Source organism: Cydia pomonella, chromosome 11 (assembly GCF_033807575.1).
Source record: "Cydia pomonella isolate Wapato2018A chromosome 11, ilCydPomo1, whole genome shotgun sequence".
Lineage (NCBI taxonomy): Eukaryota > Metazoa > Arthropoda > Insecta > Lepidoptera > Tortricidae > Cydia > Cydia pomonella.
This window is the reverse complement of record NC_084713.1, coordinates 4,914,015-4,929,883: the sequence shown is the minus strand read 5'-3', so window position 1 is coordinate 4,929,883 and position 15,869 is coordinate 4,914,015. Positions and strand designations below refer to the sequence as shown.

At 36.7% G+C, this 15,869-nt stretch overlaps 3 protein-coding genes across 4 annotated transcripts; 1 reads left to right on the top strand and 2 right to left on the bottom strand.

Moving 5' to 3' along the window:
* Positions 1-933: 933 nt before the first annotated feature.
* On the bottom strand, positions 934-2,955 carry LOC133522670 (BTB/POZ domain-containing protein KCTD12). The gene has a single exon (XM_061858061.1). The coding sequence runs from the start codon at positions 2,560-2,562 to the stop codon at positions 1,861-1,863; it is 702 nt and encodes a 233-aa protein (XP_061714045.1). The 5' UTR covers positions 2,563-2,955; the 3' UTR covers positions 934-1,860.
* Positions 2,956-3,106: 151 nt separating this feature from the next.
* On the bottom strand, positions 3,107-14,634 carry LOC133522673 (acylphosphatase-2-like). Of its 2 annotated transcripts, none has more exons than XM_061858069.1 (3): positions 14,504-14,634; positions 10,907-11,016; positions 3,107-3,474 (listed from the first exon to the last, which is right to left on the bottom strand). In XM_061858069.1, exons 1-3 carry the CDS (start codon positions 14,531-14,533, stop codon positions 3,357-3,359), a joined length of 258 nt encoding a protein of 85 aa, XP_061714053.1. In that variant the 5' UTR covers positions 14,534-14,634; the 3' UTR covers positions 3,107-3,356. The 2 variants fall into 2 exon arrangements, with proteins under 2 accessions (XP_061714053.1, XP_061714052.1); XM_061858068.1 differs by lacking the exon at positions 14,504-14,634 and adding an exon at positions 13,083-13,334.
* LOC133522672 (succinate dehydrogenase cytochrome b560 subunit, mitochondrial-like) lies at positions 13,680-15,847 on the top strand. Its single transcript, XM_061858066.1, has 3 exons — positions 13,680-13,820; positions 14,395-14,627; positions 14,995-15,847. The coding sequence occupies exons 1-3, from the start codon at positions 13,756-13,758 to the stop codon at positions 15,279-15,281; spliced, it is 585 nt and encodes a 194-aa protein (XP_061714050.1). The 5' UTR covers positions 13,680-13,755; the 3' UTR covers positions 15,282-15,847.
* The last annotated feature ends 22 nt before the right edge of the window (positions 15,848-15,869 follow it).

Genomic DNA, 15,869 nt, shown 5'->3' with positions numbered 1-15,869 from the left:
CTCTAACGCTGCACCAATCACTAACCCGGGGTTAACCGGTTAATCCTGGACTTACCAGTACAACTAGACACGGTAACGGTTTAACCGGTTAATCCCGGGTAAGTAGGATAGTGCAAGTGGCGCTAAGGGTCACTTGCGCCTATCCAGGGTTATCACTTACTTGGATGTAACCGGTAACTCTGGGTTTAACCGGTTAACCCCGAGTTAGTGGCTACACCCTGGATGGAGCAAGTGGCCCTAACACACACAATAGTGAATTAGCAATTTTTCCTTTTTTTAAACATTGTCAAAGTTCAGTTCAATAGAACGTTTAGCATCTAGATATATATTTTATTTCTACTTTGGTGTGATGAAAAAAAAAAACTACTTAGTTTAAAACTGTTTAGTGCAGATAATTATTGCTAAATCAGTTCTACTGTAAATCTTCCAGAAGGGTTTGTCCCACCCAGCAAATATCTATCAAGAGCAAAACTTTTTAAATAGTTTTAAATTTAAAGTTTAACTGTAATGTGCAAAATTTTACTCATAACAGATATTTGTAGGCGACCCGAAGTTTCAGACTAGTGCAAAAATAGACAGTTTTAGTGGCAAAATAAAAGAGACTACAGAATTTCATAGTATTATCGGGGTATTTGTTGACTAGGGTATTTCTGCGACGTCAACTTCTTTCCATTTAAAAACTTCGGCACCAACTCTTTTGTTTCCAGTACCCCTAGTGTAAATAAATTCGATTTCCAAACGTGACGTACGCGTTTGCGTTTAGTCTCATTTTGTATTGGATTTCGAAAGAGCGCGCCAAGCGGGACGTTTTGGAAACTCAAAATCCTATACAAAATGAGACTTAACGCAAACGCGTTCGTCACGTTATGATGTCGATCAAAGTTACACTAGGGGTACTGTTCTCACTGATCCGCGGAGAATAAAACAAGCATGAAACGAACACTATTATCTACTGCCTATAGTTTATTATTCATTTATTTTATTAGGTACAGTTTATACGCGCTTCGCCATAAATAATCAATAGAACTTTTAAATAATCTTTTAATCTTAAATTACTTGTATAATATAACTACATTACGTAGGTTCCTATTCAAAGGACTAGTACAATAAAACGTATGGATCACAACACATCACTGCAGGCAATGTATAGAGTCAAGTTCACCTAGTAAAAAAGGTATCATATACTTATACAATCAATTACAAACATTTGTTAATAAGAAATTGAAACTAAAGCCAGCATCTGACTTGGTATAATATAATTTGGCATATTTTATATCAAAAAAGATGGCCCACGTTTTTTGTTCTCAAAATACATAATTGTTCAAAAGTAGTTCAAAAATAATTTGAAAATTCGTTAATGTAAGTAAGTATTTCACAGTACATGAGAAAGTCCTAAAAGGAGATAACGTTTAGTATTACTACTCTAATTTATATCTTACAATATTCATAATCTCTATTTATTACATACATGATTATATTTAAGGTTTTATTTTGTTTATCTACATAAGCAAACATTAATTTGCCGGAATTACGAAGAGCAAAGTAACGTTTCAATTGTATTGTAAAATCTTTGCTCTCTGTAGATGATATTTCAAGCTTCAATCACAATTTTGTTCGCAAATATTGCGAATTCAAATGATACGTACAGTCGCATCCAAAATAACAGATGCACTTCATAAACAGTCGAGATGGAATCAACCAACACTTCACATGACCGGTACATGAGCCAATATTAAAAATAACCTAAATTCATTTCCATAATACGGGGCTCAGATGTTCACGTAAACACGCGCGTTTCATCTGGAATTGAATTTAGTAATATCAGCGCGTTTAAAGCTGCCGGAACCGTTTAAGCTTGGCTTACTCACGTACGAATACAAATTCGTTGTAGTGGTTCCAGCGGTTCTCTTCTGAATCAACGCCTGGCTTGAGTTCTGCAGCACCGCCTGCGGTGCCGCTGCCGCAGCTGGCCGTCAGCTTGAACCCGTTCTCCTGCAGGTTATCGAAAGCTTGCTCGATGAAGGAATGCTTCAGGAAGAACCGGGACGTGTACCGGTCCGCTAACCCATGGTCTGGGTCGCGGGACTCGTTCAACGTTTCTCCAAAGACATCGCGGCACAGCGTCACTTTTCCACAGACGAGGATACGAGATAATTTGCGGAATTTGACATCAGCCAGGCCGTCACGGCCAAAAGCGAAGCTTCCTCTGTAGCCTACCGTGATGCATCCTTTTTCACGGTTAGGAGGACGAGGATCCGCTTCTCGGACAGCGTTTTCTAAGCCTGGAAGCTTGTAGTGTTTCGCTTCCCGCGCTAGACGTTTATGCTCGCGGAAACACTCCGGCAGCACGAGGCCGCCGTCACGGAGGTAATCCAAAACATAGCGGAAGAGAACTCCGTCGCGATCGAAGAAAATACGACCGCGAGCGTCGCGAGGATGCTCCGGGTCGGCGAGCGCGGTGGCAGGGAGAGAGTCGGGTTCGCGGAGTATAGTCTCGCGCGTGGTAGCGTAGTGCACGCCGCCCACGTTGAGCTCGAGCACGTCGGGCGGAGCGTCCGCCATGGTCGAGGGTCGAGGGCGCAGTGGCGCGGCGGCTGCGCGCCCCTCGCTCCCTCCCTGACCCACTTACCGCGCGTCTCGCGAGCCCATCAATAACGCACGCCCGGGTTACTGACTCGAACGTAATTATTTCCCACCCTTTCGAGGGAAAACTTCTCCGTAAAAGCCTTCAAGGTCGTCGTCTATTGTTAGCTAACAGATGGTTTATTATTGCCGATATTCAGACGAATGCTTATTGCTCCGCGCCGAGAGGGTGCCGTGTACTCGCTCGTGGCGTACGACTTGTGCATTTTATGTTGATGAAACTTTTAAATTACGCTGACGTTAGCCGGCCACGTGAGATAATTGTTTAGGGTCTATTCGCTGCGTAATGGGATTCTGCGTGTGCTGAAATTTTTACTCATTACAGGAGTTTTTATGGCCGTCGAGGGAAATACGTTTCGGGTACAGTGCACCTTTATGAACGAGATGAAGGTTGACGAAGGGCGAGCGTAATTAAACTTTAATAGAGACTCGTAAAAAGTAATGGTAATGAATTAAAAAGAAGTTGGCTAAAGGAGTTTATTTGCATATGTTATACATTGGATGTGGATGTTCTCAAGAAAAAGGTACACGTTTACAATGCTTTTTAGTTACATATCAGTGAAAACAGTACCTGTTGCTTGATAACAAATTAACAATACAAATACTGAACGTATAATTTAGCACCTTAATAAATACACTAGGGATTACATCATACGAGATATTCCACTATTTCCCAGCGATGAGACTCTAAATTTGTCTAATAAAATACCTTTTCAATCCTTTCTGATGGTGAAGTCGTCAAATGTGTATTGGTCAATGTCCTGTGGGTTTCTGAACTCCGCTTTGTCAATTTGGCTACTCGGGCTGCCGACGGTTTTCAGCCAGTGCATCCTGTGAAACAAGTTGATGTTATAATATATGCGGCTTTTTACAGTTAGCATAGTAGCGTATGAAACAATGCTCCAAAAGTATCTGCCCCCCTCGAATACTTGTTAAATAGAGATATATATATTATATCTCGACAGTTTGCGTTCAAAAGCTTTTGGTAGCTGTAGTTACCAGCTGTCACCCTTATTTTATAATAATAATAGAAGTCCCTGAAAAATATCAAGCACGTGAGTGGTTAACAGGTCCATATGTTGAGCAATATCTCTTTTATGTTTAGCTATCAGGGAATGGTTTATAGTTTTGTTTGACGCAAAGTCTGCTACGCAAGGCTCGGAAACCGGTTAAATTTCCAAACCGTTATCATGTACTTGGCGCCAAACCTTTTTATTTCGGTTTCGCTCGAAAAACCGTTATTTTAAACCGGTTTTTATGAGAACAGTTCTTGTCAAATTAACCGGTTTAGAACAATAAAAACCGGTTTTTTCCTATGTCAACGTCTATAGTTACGTGGCACACCACCAGGTCGACAAGCCGTTGTGTCACTCGTCAAATAAACCGGTTTTTTTAGGTTGCAATAAAGTTCTTAAAACGTTCGCGTTCTTATAAAAGTTCGGAGGAAAACCAAAATAAACCGGTATTTAAAAAACCGGTTCCGATCCTTGCTGCTACGCAACTTTTGATATTGATTGTACAGTTATCTTACTAATTAAAACGCGCAAATATACTAAACGCTATATGGCGCTAAAAATAAGAATGTGTCATCTAGGGCCTGCCACTGATTACCAGTTCGCCGGACGATATCGGCCTGTCAGTTATTCGCAAAAGCTGACAATCGCGAATAAAAGACAGGCCGATATCGTCCGGCGAACTGATAATCAGTGGGCCCCTTCAGTAATGTTCGTGCCCTTCGTTACAGTTAACACAGTGAATAGGTACGGCGAGTTTTATTTCCAATGGATTTTATGGGAGTTCTCTTGACTAAAGTTTTTATTCAGGGAGAGTTCTCATTCAGCGAAGTTTGGGGCTGTTTTCATTTGGCTCGCAATCAACTGTGTACTGTGTGTAATATGTATTAGTTTTAAAAGTGTTAATTGTATAGTTTTTCTATAGGTTAGGCGGATGTGGTGGACGAGAATCTACGAGAGCTCCAGGTTGAAGACTGGCGAGAAACGGCACAGAACCGGGATCGGTGGCCAGCAGTCGTGTTGGAAGCCAAGACACACTTAGGGTCGCTGCGCCAGAGGAGTAAGTATAGGTTTTAAGTTAATTTTAAGATTGTCTCGCCCTAGCACTTGTTACACTTTATAATGTTATTATATAACACCTTGTAATTTGATGGTTGAAATTTAATAAACTATATGATACGTATGATACCTACTGTCAGCCGTACCGTAAGACCACCCAACTATAGTCTGATACTATACTCGTATATAACTATGATCCACAAGTTCAATACGTAACTAAGTATGGACAGCAAAGTTAAATTCTTTCTATTTTCTCTGGGGTTTTTTTCTGTGGTTTATGAAAATATATAGCCTCTAAACTACATTATTCACATACACCTAAAAGATGTTTGAAATAGTTTTGGATAGTAGGGAGATATTGGTTTATAAATCTCTATTAATAATAATAGTTAAAACGCTTTACGCACAAAATTTTATTAAATTATAGCAAATAAAAAATACACAACAATAAAAGCGCACCCTATAAAGGCTTCTAATTAACAATTTTTGTTTACTATTAAGAATGTGGTTAAACCCAATCGACATTCCATTATATCCCAGTGGCATACAATCTCGCGATACATCACGTGTTTTCGAGAATGTTGCAGGCACGAGGCAAATAGTGTTTGCTTTTCCTTCATCTAAGCGAGGGAAATTTCAGACCGGCGCGGCGAGCCGGCGACATAATAGATGATCAAACGAACTTCTTGAAGCAAGTTCGATCGACATTATATGAGTCACATTTGAAGATATAACTCACTAGTATCTCTGTACGCCACACTTTACACGCACTAAATTTTATTTAATCCTAAAAATTAAAAATAAACCACAACAAAAATCGCGTCATATAAATCATATAATTCATTAAAGAATGTGGTTAAACCCAACGTCCGGAATCGATATTGCATTCTATCCCAATAGCATGCAATCTCGCGATACATCACGTGTTTTCGTGAATGTTGTAGGTACGGAAAAATAGTGTTTTAGGTTTTTCTTTGGCGATGCGAGCTGTAGTGTTGGTAGAAACTTCAGTATTTTAAGTCTAATATAAATTTGCGCTACTCGTTGCGAGACTGCGCTAAAAAACTTCCTAGTTTTTGTAGTCCCGACTCCCGAGTCGAGTCCATTATTGACTTTTTTTAAGTGCATCTCAATAGGACTCGAGTCCGAATAAATACTCAAGTCTACAATTTTGTAGATTTTATCTAAATACTAGCTGTGTAAGAAATAAAATAAGCGTTATTGTATGGTGTAGGTACTTAACCCATAAATTATACATGAAGACAATGCATTTTTTACTTTTTTGTAAAAAAAAATGAGAGAGAGAAAGGACTCAAGTCTCTACAAAGACTCGGTTCGCTAACAAGTTGAATAGACCTCCAGTTTATACTTCATTACATGAGTCTGATGGTTACCTATAATTAGATAAGCATCAGTCCTGACTGTCATATAGATTTAAGAGCATGTAAGATGTATTATCTGTTGGTAATCCTAAAGAAAAGAATAGAAAAATAAAAGGCATGTTTTTCTAAAGTTTTATTCTGAAAAAAACAATGTCACTTAGTGTCTATATTTTTCCGATAAATACGAAAAAATCGGATATAAAAGAAAAAAACGCACTTTGAATAGAAATTGTTAATTTTTCCATTCATATATTTAATCCATAGTTTAGGTAGCTTCGTCGTGTGTTTTGTTATTCAAACTTCCTCAAAAATATCTAAAAAATACGAAAAAAACGAAAATTTCAAAACGTCCTGAAAAAAAAAACGATTTGACTTTTTCGAGAATTTTTAACCCTACAGTTGGCAGTGAATGTGTTATGTTAACCAATATTAGAGAGGAGCGAGAAATTTCAACCACCGTCGATATAATCTCGAATATTACGTAATCGTTTTGTTTCCTGCTTCGCGTCTCGCCAGTAACAAGTTTTAGAATTGTTATTTTTCAGAAAGTGTGACTTAAGTTTTAGGTAAGTAATGTGGAAAGTTGAAAACAACAGAGATGCTTGTGAAAGTGTAAACAAGGCTTTAATATCAACAGGTTGAACATATATTTGGTTTTGATACTTTATTATTTATTGCATAGAGTTCAATAGAAAGAAGTTTGATGACTACATCAAATTGTATTTAAAAGACATAATGTCAATTAGGGCGGCGCTTAACCCTTCTTCAGGCATAGTACGATTTATAGACCACATTACGCGCCAATAGAATTTCAACTTTAGTATTCCGATTTAAGGTTCAGATACGATTGCACTTTCGGAAAATGTGACTTGCCTTCAAATGAATCGTCAAAGCTGGATTAATTGGAATATATTTGTTATTTTTGGGAAATCCTTGTAGATTAGTGCGGCCTGGAAAAAGGTTAAGGGTACGAGGTTATTACCCTCGTTCTGGGTCATTGCTGATGCAGAGGCTGTCTATCGCGATTCAACGTGGCAACCTGGCGAGCGTGATGGGCACTTTTATTTGGTTTTGGTTTGAAGTTTTTTTAACCGACGTCAAAAAAGGAGGAAAACACAAAAAATGCAGGAAAGCCGTCTACGCTGGTATGGCCACGTCATGCGCACAGACCTACTGGATCATATGACCAGAAAGGTTCTGGCCATAGATGAAGTGAAGACGGGAAGAGGCCGCCCACCGACAACCTGGACAAGGACTATCAACAATGATATGCTGACGATGGGCTTAACGCCAGAACTGACTCAGAACCGCCATGACTGGCGCAAATGTATTAGGAGGGCTGACCCCGAATAGGGAAAAAGCCAGGGCATTGACTTCAAAAAAGGAGGAGGTTCTCAATTAGACTGTTTTTTTTATGTATGTTACTCGATATCTCCGAGAATCCTGAACCGATTTTTTTTAATCGAACGGGTCTAATGATGGGATCTTGGAGAAATCGAGGGAACTCTTCAAATGTTATAGGTACATGTATGGCGCTTTTGGTAATATTTGAAGTCGGTTTTATTTTTTGTTAAAAAGTTTTTTTGTTTTTATTTAGTGTAGTTTTAACTTTTTCAAATGAATTTAGTGTTGGTGTCATCTCGTTTCTAGTTAAAATGTCAATATCCTGCAAGGAAAATGGGGATAACGTTTGTATTGGCACACTTGGGAGTACGGAACCCTAAACACAAATCAACTCGTGCACGGTTAAGTTATGTTATACAATGTGTTTGTGCACGTATAGTGAAGCCGTTAACCACGTACAATACGATGAATTTTATCGACAAATCACCCCCCATACCTATGTTTCTTCTCAACCATTTTAAAAATGCACCCATTCAAAGTTTGATGATGCCAAACACGACTCCACTTGGTTAATGTCCATTTACCTATCGCACATTTAAAAAATAATAATCATTCGATAAATTATGAATTAGGGCATCAATATCAAGCATAAATGTCGCAGAGAATTTTCCACAATTTCTCGAGAATTAATAACAAAGATAAAAATTGTCTTCAAAAATTTACTTTTTTTTACATTTTATCTTTATTTTCGAAAAGGAGGTCGTTAACCTGTACTTTTTTAATTGTTAAATGATAGTATAGGATGTCAGCTAAAAGTTGACATTAACATGATAGCCCTAGTTAAAACATTCCACAAGTTACAATAACAAAGAGTAGTGTGTAAAGTGGAAGTCAATAGAAATTGCAAATAATGGAAATTAAATATGACAAATTTTGCTAGCATTTGACGTATAACCTAAAAGTTTTACGATGGTTATTTTCACTGAAATGTTAATACTTAATTATCGTTTATTTTAACTAGTAATTGATATAAATAAAAGATTTATGTATACATACAAACTGTTGATAAAATTATGGTTATCCACAAAAAGTGCGAGATTACGAAGAAATTAAGGTAAATTGGTTTTACATTCGTTGTAAATTCTATTGAACTCTAATTCGGATGAAGTTACGATTATTTTTTACAAGCTTTTAAGCTTTTTTTTTGCCCTGTTAGTAGTGTTAGTATGTATGGGACAAATCTTGCAAGTTAAATTTCACCCACTTTCCGCTGAAAATTTGCATACATATGTAAGTCGGTTGACAATGCAATATTATGGTACCACCAAGCTGATCTCATGATGGAGACAGGAGGTAGCCATAGGAACTCTGTAAAGTATCTAAGACAACGCAACCTAATTGTGTTTGGGGTTTTTAGAATTGTCTCGATGAGTATTAGTTGCCTGTGGATCAAAAAGTACAGTCAGCGATAAAAGCTTGTACCAAAAATGATTTTTTTGCCAAAAACTTATAATAATGCTCCTCACGGTCTTGAAGTGAGGAAGACAACTTATTTTAAAGACCCAGTCTCCATTTCTAAGTACAAATATTGCCGAGCACGGGTTTACGGCACCTAGGCTTTCCGTTACATGTCGCGCGACGCGAGTGACTAAATACGTGATTTAAACCATAAAACTAGTTTAAAATCCAAATTTTAAAAAGTTTAAACTTTAACGCAATCCAGCTTTAATAGGCTTGAACGCAAAAATGTAAATTTATTCCGCCCGTAATTCCCACTACGGCCAATTTGCATATCTTTGTCGGGTCCCGTAGGCGTGTCTGTTTCGGTTTTTCGATGTCAACACCGTTCAGTCAGGGATCGGAACCGGTTTTTTGGAAAAACTTTGAAATAAACATATATTTCGGTTTATTTTATACTCCAAATATAGGACTTGGTTGTGTTTTTAGATAACGACTTCGTATTATTAGATTGCCCAATTAGAAATGAAATAATTAACAAAGTACGAAAAAATACCGTTTTCGTTCCCATACAAAAAATACCGGTTTCCGATCCCTGCTGTGAGTAGACTAAAGGGTAGGTAGTTCAGACAAGGTATTAAATATCGACACGAACAAAGCACCAAAAATTTGTACATATTTTAAGTGTGTACATAATTTTGGCACTTTGTCCGGGTCTATATTTAATACCTTGACTGTACCACAATGGTACACTGATAAACGTTACTCATCACTCTCAGCAGATAACTATCGGCCCAATTCGAGCAATACTTATAAGATGTCAGTGTCACATCGATACCTTCAACCAAAAACGTCACTTTTGACACTAACAGATCAGTATCGCATCGGTGTGATATCTTATAAGCATTGCTCGAAATGGCTACAATACCATTTTGCGAACGTTTTAATGATGGTAGACTGTAAGGTTTGCAACGAATCCTAATTGTTTAATGACATATGTCATACAAATATCCGTTTGATGCCAGTGTATGTTCTGTAGTTTGTTCTGTACATAGTGTAGTGTTCGTATTGTTTAATAGTTGTATGTAGTCCATTTAGTTAGTCGTAATTTGTATTTCTTTGCAGATCGGATACTCCACCGAACACTGTCTATGACCGTAATAAGATTCATATACTAGCCGTGTCTTATCAAACCTCGACATTGGCAGAATCATCAACACCTTGATGGAGCCATAACACGAAAAATTGATTGATGTTCGAATCGACCTGTTTTGCACACATGCACCCTTTTGTCCTCCTTATTTAGTCGGTAGTGAGCCTGACCTTGCGTATGAAGCACGAGGTCCCGGGTTCGAATCCTGACATGGGCACTTTATTTTTTTATTTTTTTTATACAGGCTATGTGAAAAAAGTGCAATCTGTGTCGCCTAGTACAGCTCCGTTTTGAGGGAAATGTTAATCAACCCCTTTATAAAGTTTTTTTTTAAATAACTACGACGTAACGGAACCCTTCAAAAATGCAATGTATTTGCAAAAACAATTTTATAAAATTCAACGTATAACGAAGTAAACCACGAGCCGCCATATGGGTCGCGGCAAATTACACTCACAAATTTACGTCCACATTTTTATAAGCTTTTATTTAAATTTAACCCCATACCTAAATATATTTTTAGTAAACTATATTTTTACTGCAAGTCAAATTGAAACTAGTGGTTTTGTGTGCTGCACTTGCACTGTAGACCTAGGTCTACCCTAGGGTCTGCAGCTTGATGAAAGGGAAGTGTTTTGGGAAACAATGACAATCCCTACTAATATTGCCAAGGCAAAAATAGATCTGTCTGTCTGTCTGTCTGTCACCTTTTAATTTCATGCTTAAACTGCTAAACCAATTTAGATGAATTTAGTACAAAGAAAGTTTGCCCCAGGGAAGAATATAGGGTTTTTTTCAATCATCATCATTCTGCACAAAGTTGCGGGCATAAGTTAGTGTAATAATAAACTTACATAGATTCAACTTTATCTGGAGGTCCCTGCATGTGTCCGAGCACCGTTCCTTGGGAGGTGTTCTTGCACCATCCTCGGAGCCCCAGCTTGTCCGCTTGCTCCTTTGTGTACTGAGGAAACAAACTTAAGTTACAGAAATTCTATGCATGTTATTTTTTTAAGCCTTTAACAGTCAAGATTTTTAAAAAAATAGTTAAGAGTCCCTGGCAAGCTCTGCTGAGTTTGACCTTCCAATACAAACGGAGTTATGTTCTCATTTTAAAACTACATGTTGGATTGTAATGGAACTTTGCACATACATTGAAATGAGGTATATCTAGGCCTGAAATTCGTTTATATTGCTCCACCTTATAAAACAAACGAAATAGAGGAAATACAAGTTTTGTATGAAAATCCTAAATTCACAGATTCTTTTAACTATAGGGACCGTGCGCCTTGGAGGGTCTGCCATCTTGTGGCCTGAATCGAAACCATAAACATGTACATGTACACGTCACGTGTTTGCTTGTGCCTAGTAGGTTCTGCCATTTTGTGGGCTACATCTGAACAAACAACATCACATTTACGCCTCGCGCCAAAAATCTGACGGCTCCTGTGCTGCCTCCTACAGTTCATGCACGCTCCCTATGGTATCTGAACCTACATTAAAATAATTACAGGACTAAATGTGCCTTATCCTATTCTAACTATTCTAAGTACAACATTTCAGAACAATCTAGCTAGTTGTTTTAAAATGAGAGTGTAACTGTGTTTGCTGAGGACCCTCTCAAAATACTACAAATTCTGTATAAGCCAGCCTCAGCCTCTTCAAAATACTAAAAATTCTGTATAAGCCATAAAAAAAGCCATTATAATATCTAGATGTTCCCTATAAAGGGTTAATTTATGATATATATAGTGCTTTACTATAAAGTACTGCCCATACCGTATGGAATGTACATTTTTTTCTTGCATAAAAAAATGGCATAGTACTTTATATGAAAACAGACAATAGACACTATAGTGTGTTACCAGATAATTTTAACATAATTTCTTCCTTTCATGGTTATAAGTTATGTTTATTTATTTTTATAGGAAAATATTATTCACCCTGGGCAAATGTTCCTGTAAAGTGTAAACATTTCAAGTCAATGAAAGGGCAAGTGGGCCAAAATTCTGTTTGTTGTCTTATTTCTAACGACTCTGTCACGGTTCTATTTGTCTATAATAAAAAAAATTTAGTGCTGTTGCAAAATTGCATGTCTTTCTAGTTGTATAATGAAATATGTTATGGGGCGCAGGTTTTTCTTCTAAATTAAAGATGTTTTTATAGACAACACTTGTTTTATTATTAATAAACTTATTTAATTGTACAAAGCGCATTTGCGTTAATGTGACAAAAACATTGTTTAAGCACAGTGCATAATTTGAACGAGAAACTTAATCATCATCATCATCATCATCATCATCATCATCATTTTTTATTCAATAACAATATTACATTGTGTTTGAAAAATCTTAAATCTAGGCACATGCATACAAAAAATATTTCAAAAACAAACATCATAAAAATAAATATTAAAACTAATTCAAATATATCGCCCGCTCAAAAGGTAGCCCAAAAATAAAAATAAAACATGAATAGTAATTTCAAAAAAAAATTGTCATTAAAATATTAGAAGAAAAAAAAACTAAAAATGTCAACAAGTAAGAAGAAAAATTAATCAAATAATATCATTTAAAAATTAATTAAGAAAATAAAAAAAATTTGTAACATGTCAGAATAAGAAAAAAATTATAAATTAAGAGAAAAAAAATGTCACCTAGTAAAAAGGTAATAAGCAAAATAAATAAAATAAAAAAGTGAAGTTAATGAGAGTTTTATTGAGTAATTAGCCTATGAGCAGTTAAGGTAGGTCTAAATCTAGCTCATTAGAAACTAGGAAGTAACATAGGAAGTTCCAATTAAAATCCTAGATCCGGGCACACCAGACTAAAACCTTAGAAATAAAGCTTACTTTATTGAAATTTCTTAATAAAAAAATAAATAAGTAAATTAATTTAAAAAAAATCATTTATTGCAGATCAATGATCCATAGGATGTTAGTAACAATTTGGACTTAATAACTAAGTTAGTAGGAGTAGAAGAATTTTAATGCATTCAGTAGATATAATAAAATAAAATATGTTGTCTTACCTTTCGGAAAAACACTCCTTGAACCCGGCCAAAAACTTCGAAATCCGACGCTTTGAGTGCCATGGCCGCAGCTACAGTTGTGCTATGAGATCTCAAAAGGCTCACAGCACTTGTTAAAAGCAATACACGAAGATACATTAAATAGCCAGATACGAAATGCAGTTACAGTGGCCTTTAATATGAATTTTAAGCCTCACGAATTACACTTCATAAAAAGTCGCACAACAGCAAAAATAAACCATTTACTGTCAATGTCAGACTGTCACATACAAAAGTTCAAAAGCTCGGAGTTAGGTACGTTCGGAAAGCGAAAATATATAAATGGATATTTATATATTATTTTTTTGGTAATTTTGCAGATAAAGGAATAGAAGAAGAAGAAGCATCCACTGATAAAGAAAATCTAAATTAATAATAATAAATATATAAGCTAGTAAAAATAATTAAATTGTTACGTCCTTCATCAACGAGTGCAGTGAGTTTCAGAATGTAGAAGATCCATAAATATTATATAACCAAGAAGTATGACACGTTTACAGTTAAAACTTTTGTAATCACTTAAAAAGAAAAAAGTATTTAAAAAAGTTTTGACAGATTTCACACATCAGTCAGATTTTTTTGTCATATTTTATAATATTTCTTAATCTAATATTAATTTCATAGCTTCATCGAAATGTTTTGTAAAGCTATGAACTACATAAAAATAGAAAGTGCAATGCGTATCGCTTTGAGAAAAAGGTATTTTTATAATTAGCATTGCTAGATTGTAAATAAGACACGTAGAAGTTGATTTAAGCCTTTGAACGCCGATAACTCTTTAAGGCATCTTGAGTAATATCGTGCCTTTTATTTATCAACAGGAACTAGTTTGATAACTTTTGTGTCGTCCAATTTCAGCACATTTCGTTATTGATTTCGTTGCGATGTTCCGATAAATCGCAAGTCTTTAGTTACTTATTCTAGTTCGTTTGCCTATACTATAGCTATTATTAACTAACACAAACGGGACTTAATTGCTCTTATCTTAAATTTACCTCCGACGTTTCGAGGACGGCGTTGTGCCCGTGGTCTCGGTGAAGACTGGCTAAAGTTGACATCAAATTCTAGCCACGCGAGTTTTTCGAACTACCCGCACTTGGTCTTGTTTGTGTTAGTTATTAATGTGTAAAATCGTGAAAGTTTCAATCAGTGTTATACTATAGCTGTTGTGTTAATGATGTTGGCATGTGTGTGCGTTTTTATCAGACTTAAGACTTTCTCCAAATTCTCAAAGATGGCTAAAATCTTATTACTATTTATGACAAAATTTCAGCATTTCCCATCAATATGAATCTATCTGCAGTACAAAAGTACCTTTCATACTACTGAAAGCAATACACACAAGCCAAGTGGGCTGCCGAGATTATATCTACAAGCCTTACCAGGCGCCGTGTCGCGAAGACCACGATCATAAGAATATGCGGCTCAACAGGCCCATGTCACCACATTTGACCATTTATGGACCAACCTTGCCTGCTATGACTTCAATATCGCAACGTATAACTGGTAATACAGCTTATTCAACTTTAATCAATATAAAATTATAATCAGGCAGGATCTCTGTTTGTTTGCTAGTCAGCGGCCGTAGCGCGTATAGCACTGGCACACACGTGTTATGATATGATGTGTTAAGCGCTTAAGTATTCACAGGCACACGCATTTACTGACGATGACATTGACAGACCTGATGGCTTACCGCGAACATCTTTCTCTGCCACTCTAATTACGTCTTAACTGGAGTAAAAGAGAAAGATGTCCGCAATTTACGAACTTCGGTGTGCGCGGTAGGCCCTATCTCCTTGCACCAAGACCAAAAGCACGGTACGGTATATTATACACTTACGCTTTAGCTTAGGTTTTGGTTTGATTGCAGGTACAATCGTAACGTTTTACACTGTAATGCTGTCTGGTGGTGCACTGTTCCTGTCCAACGGCATCGACAGCATCGTATCAATGATACAAAGCCTGAACCTAAACGGTTTTTTCATATTTATTCTTAAGATTATTATAGGTTTTCCGTTCGCTTACCATTATTTCTGTGGCATTCGTTTTTGTTTGTTTAACCTAGGCAAGTTTATGGATAAACCATCAGTGTACAAGACTGCATATCAGGCCATTATAGCTGGAGGCGTAATGGCGGTGTTGTTTGCTTTGCGCTAGGTTGTATTTAGAGATGTTAACTTTAAAAATCGAAATACGTACCTACATGTTAAGCTTATCTCAGTGAGTCTATATTGGGATGCAACCTACCGACCAACCTACCGAGAATAAGGAAAATCGAAATTTTGGTATGTAGTTCGCGAATATGGAAGAGTGGCCCTCTGGATCGTCATCGAAATAACGGTTCTCCCTGGCTCTCTCTAACGTATAACTGCATCCCGTATAGACTTGTCGAGATTGACTCAACATCAGAGGGTCTACTGCGAAAACAGGGAAGTAACGATTTTAGATTTTTTGATGTTGGCGATAGGCCCTCTGGTCGCATTTAACACGTTCTCTGTCGATACTCACTGAATTTCTCTGGAAAACCAAAGAATACAAATGTATTCTATGGTATTCCAGAAAAATTCCGTAAGTAAGTATCTATAAATATACGGCATATAAATATTAGAGTGGACTTGAGGAGTGAAATTTGCTCTTAGGCAGGAAACGTTAAAAGATCACTTAAATGTATTGTTTTGTTTTCTTAATCAAGATATTGTTAGTAAAGAAACGTAAAAAAGAAATGTTTTTTGACATTGACAGCAC

What these genes read in the sequence shown, in the direction of transcription:
- LOC133522673 (XM_061858068.1), bottom strand. Translation starts at nt 13,220, where the DNA reads ATGTATCTTCGTGTATTGCTTTTAACAAGTGCTGTGAGCCTTTTGAGA. An exon ending in AAGGAGTGTTTTTCCGAAAG is followed by an intron (nt 11,017 to 13,082) that starts GTAAGACAACAT and finishes TTGTTTCCTCAG; the next exon opens with TACACAAAGGAGCAAGCGGA. An exon ending in CCAGATAAAGTTGAATCTAT is followed by an intron (nt 3,475 to 10,906) that starts GTAAGTTTATTA and finishes CTTGTTTCACAG; the next exon opens with GATGCACTGGCTGAAAACCG.
- LOC133522670 (XM_061858061.1), bottom strand. Translation starts at nt 2,562, where the DNA reads ATGGCGGACGCTCCGCCCGACGTGCTCGAGCTCAACGTGGGCGGCGTG.
- LOC133522672 (XM_061858066.1), top strand. Translation starts at nt 13,756, where the DNA reads ATGTTTTGTAAAGCTATGAACTACATAAAAATAGAAAGTGCAATGCGT. An exon ending in CGTATCGCTTTGAGAAAAAG is followed by an intron (nt 13,821 to 14,394) that starts GTATTTTTATAA and finishes ACAAAATTTCAG; the next exon opens with CATTTCCCATCAATATGAAT. An exon ending in AATATCGCAACGTATAACTG is followed by an intron (nt 14,628 to 14,994) that starts GTAATACAGCTT and finishes GTTTGATTGCAG; the next exon opens with GTACAATCGTAACGTTTTAC.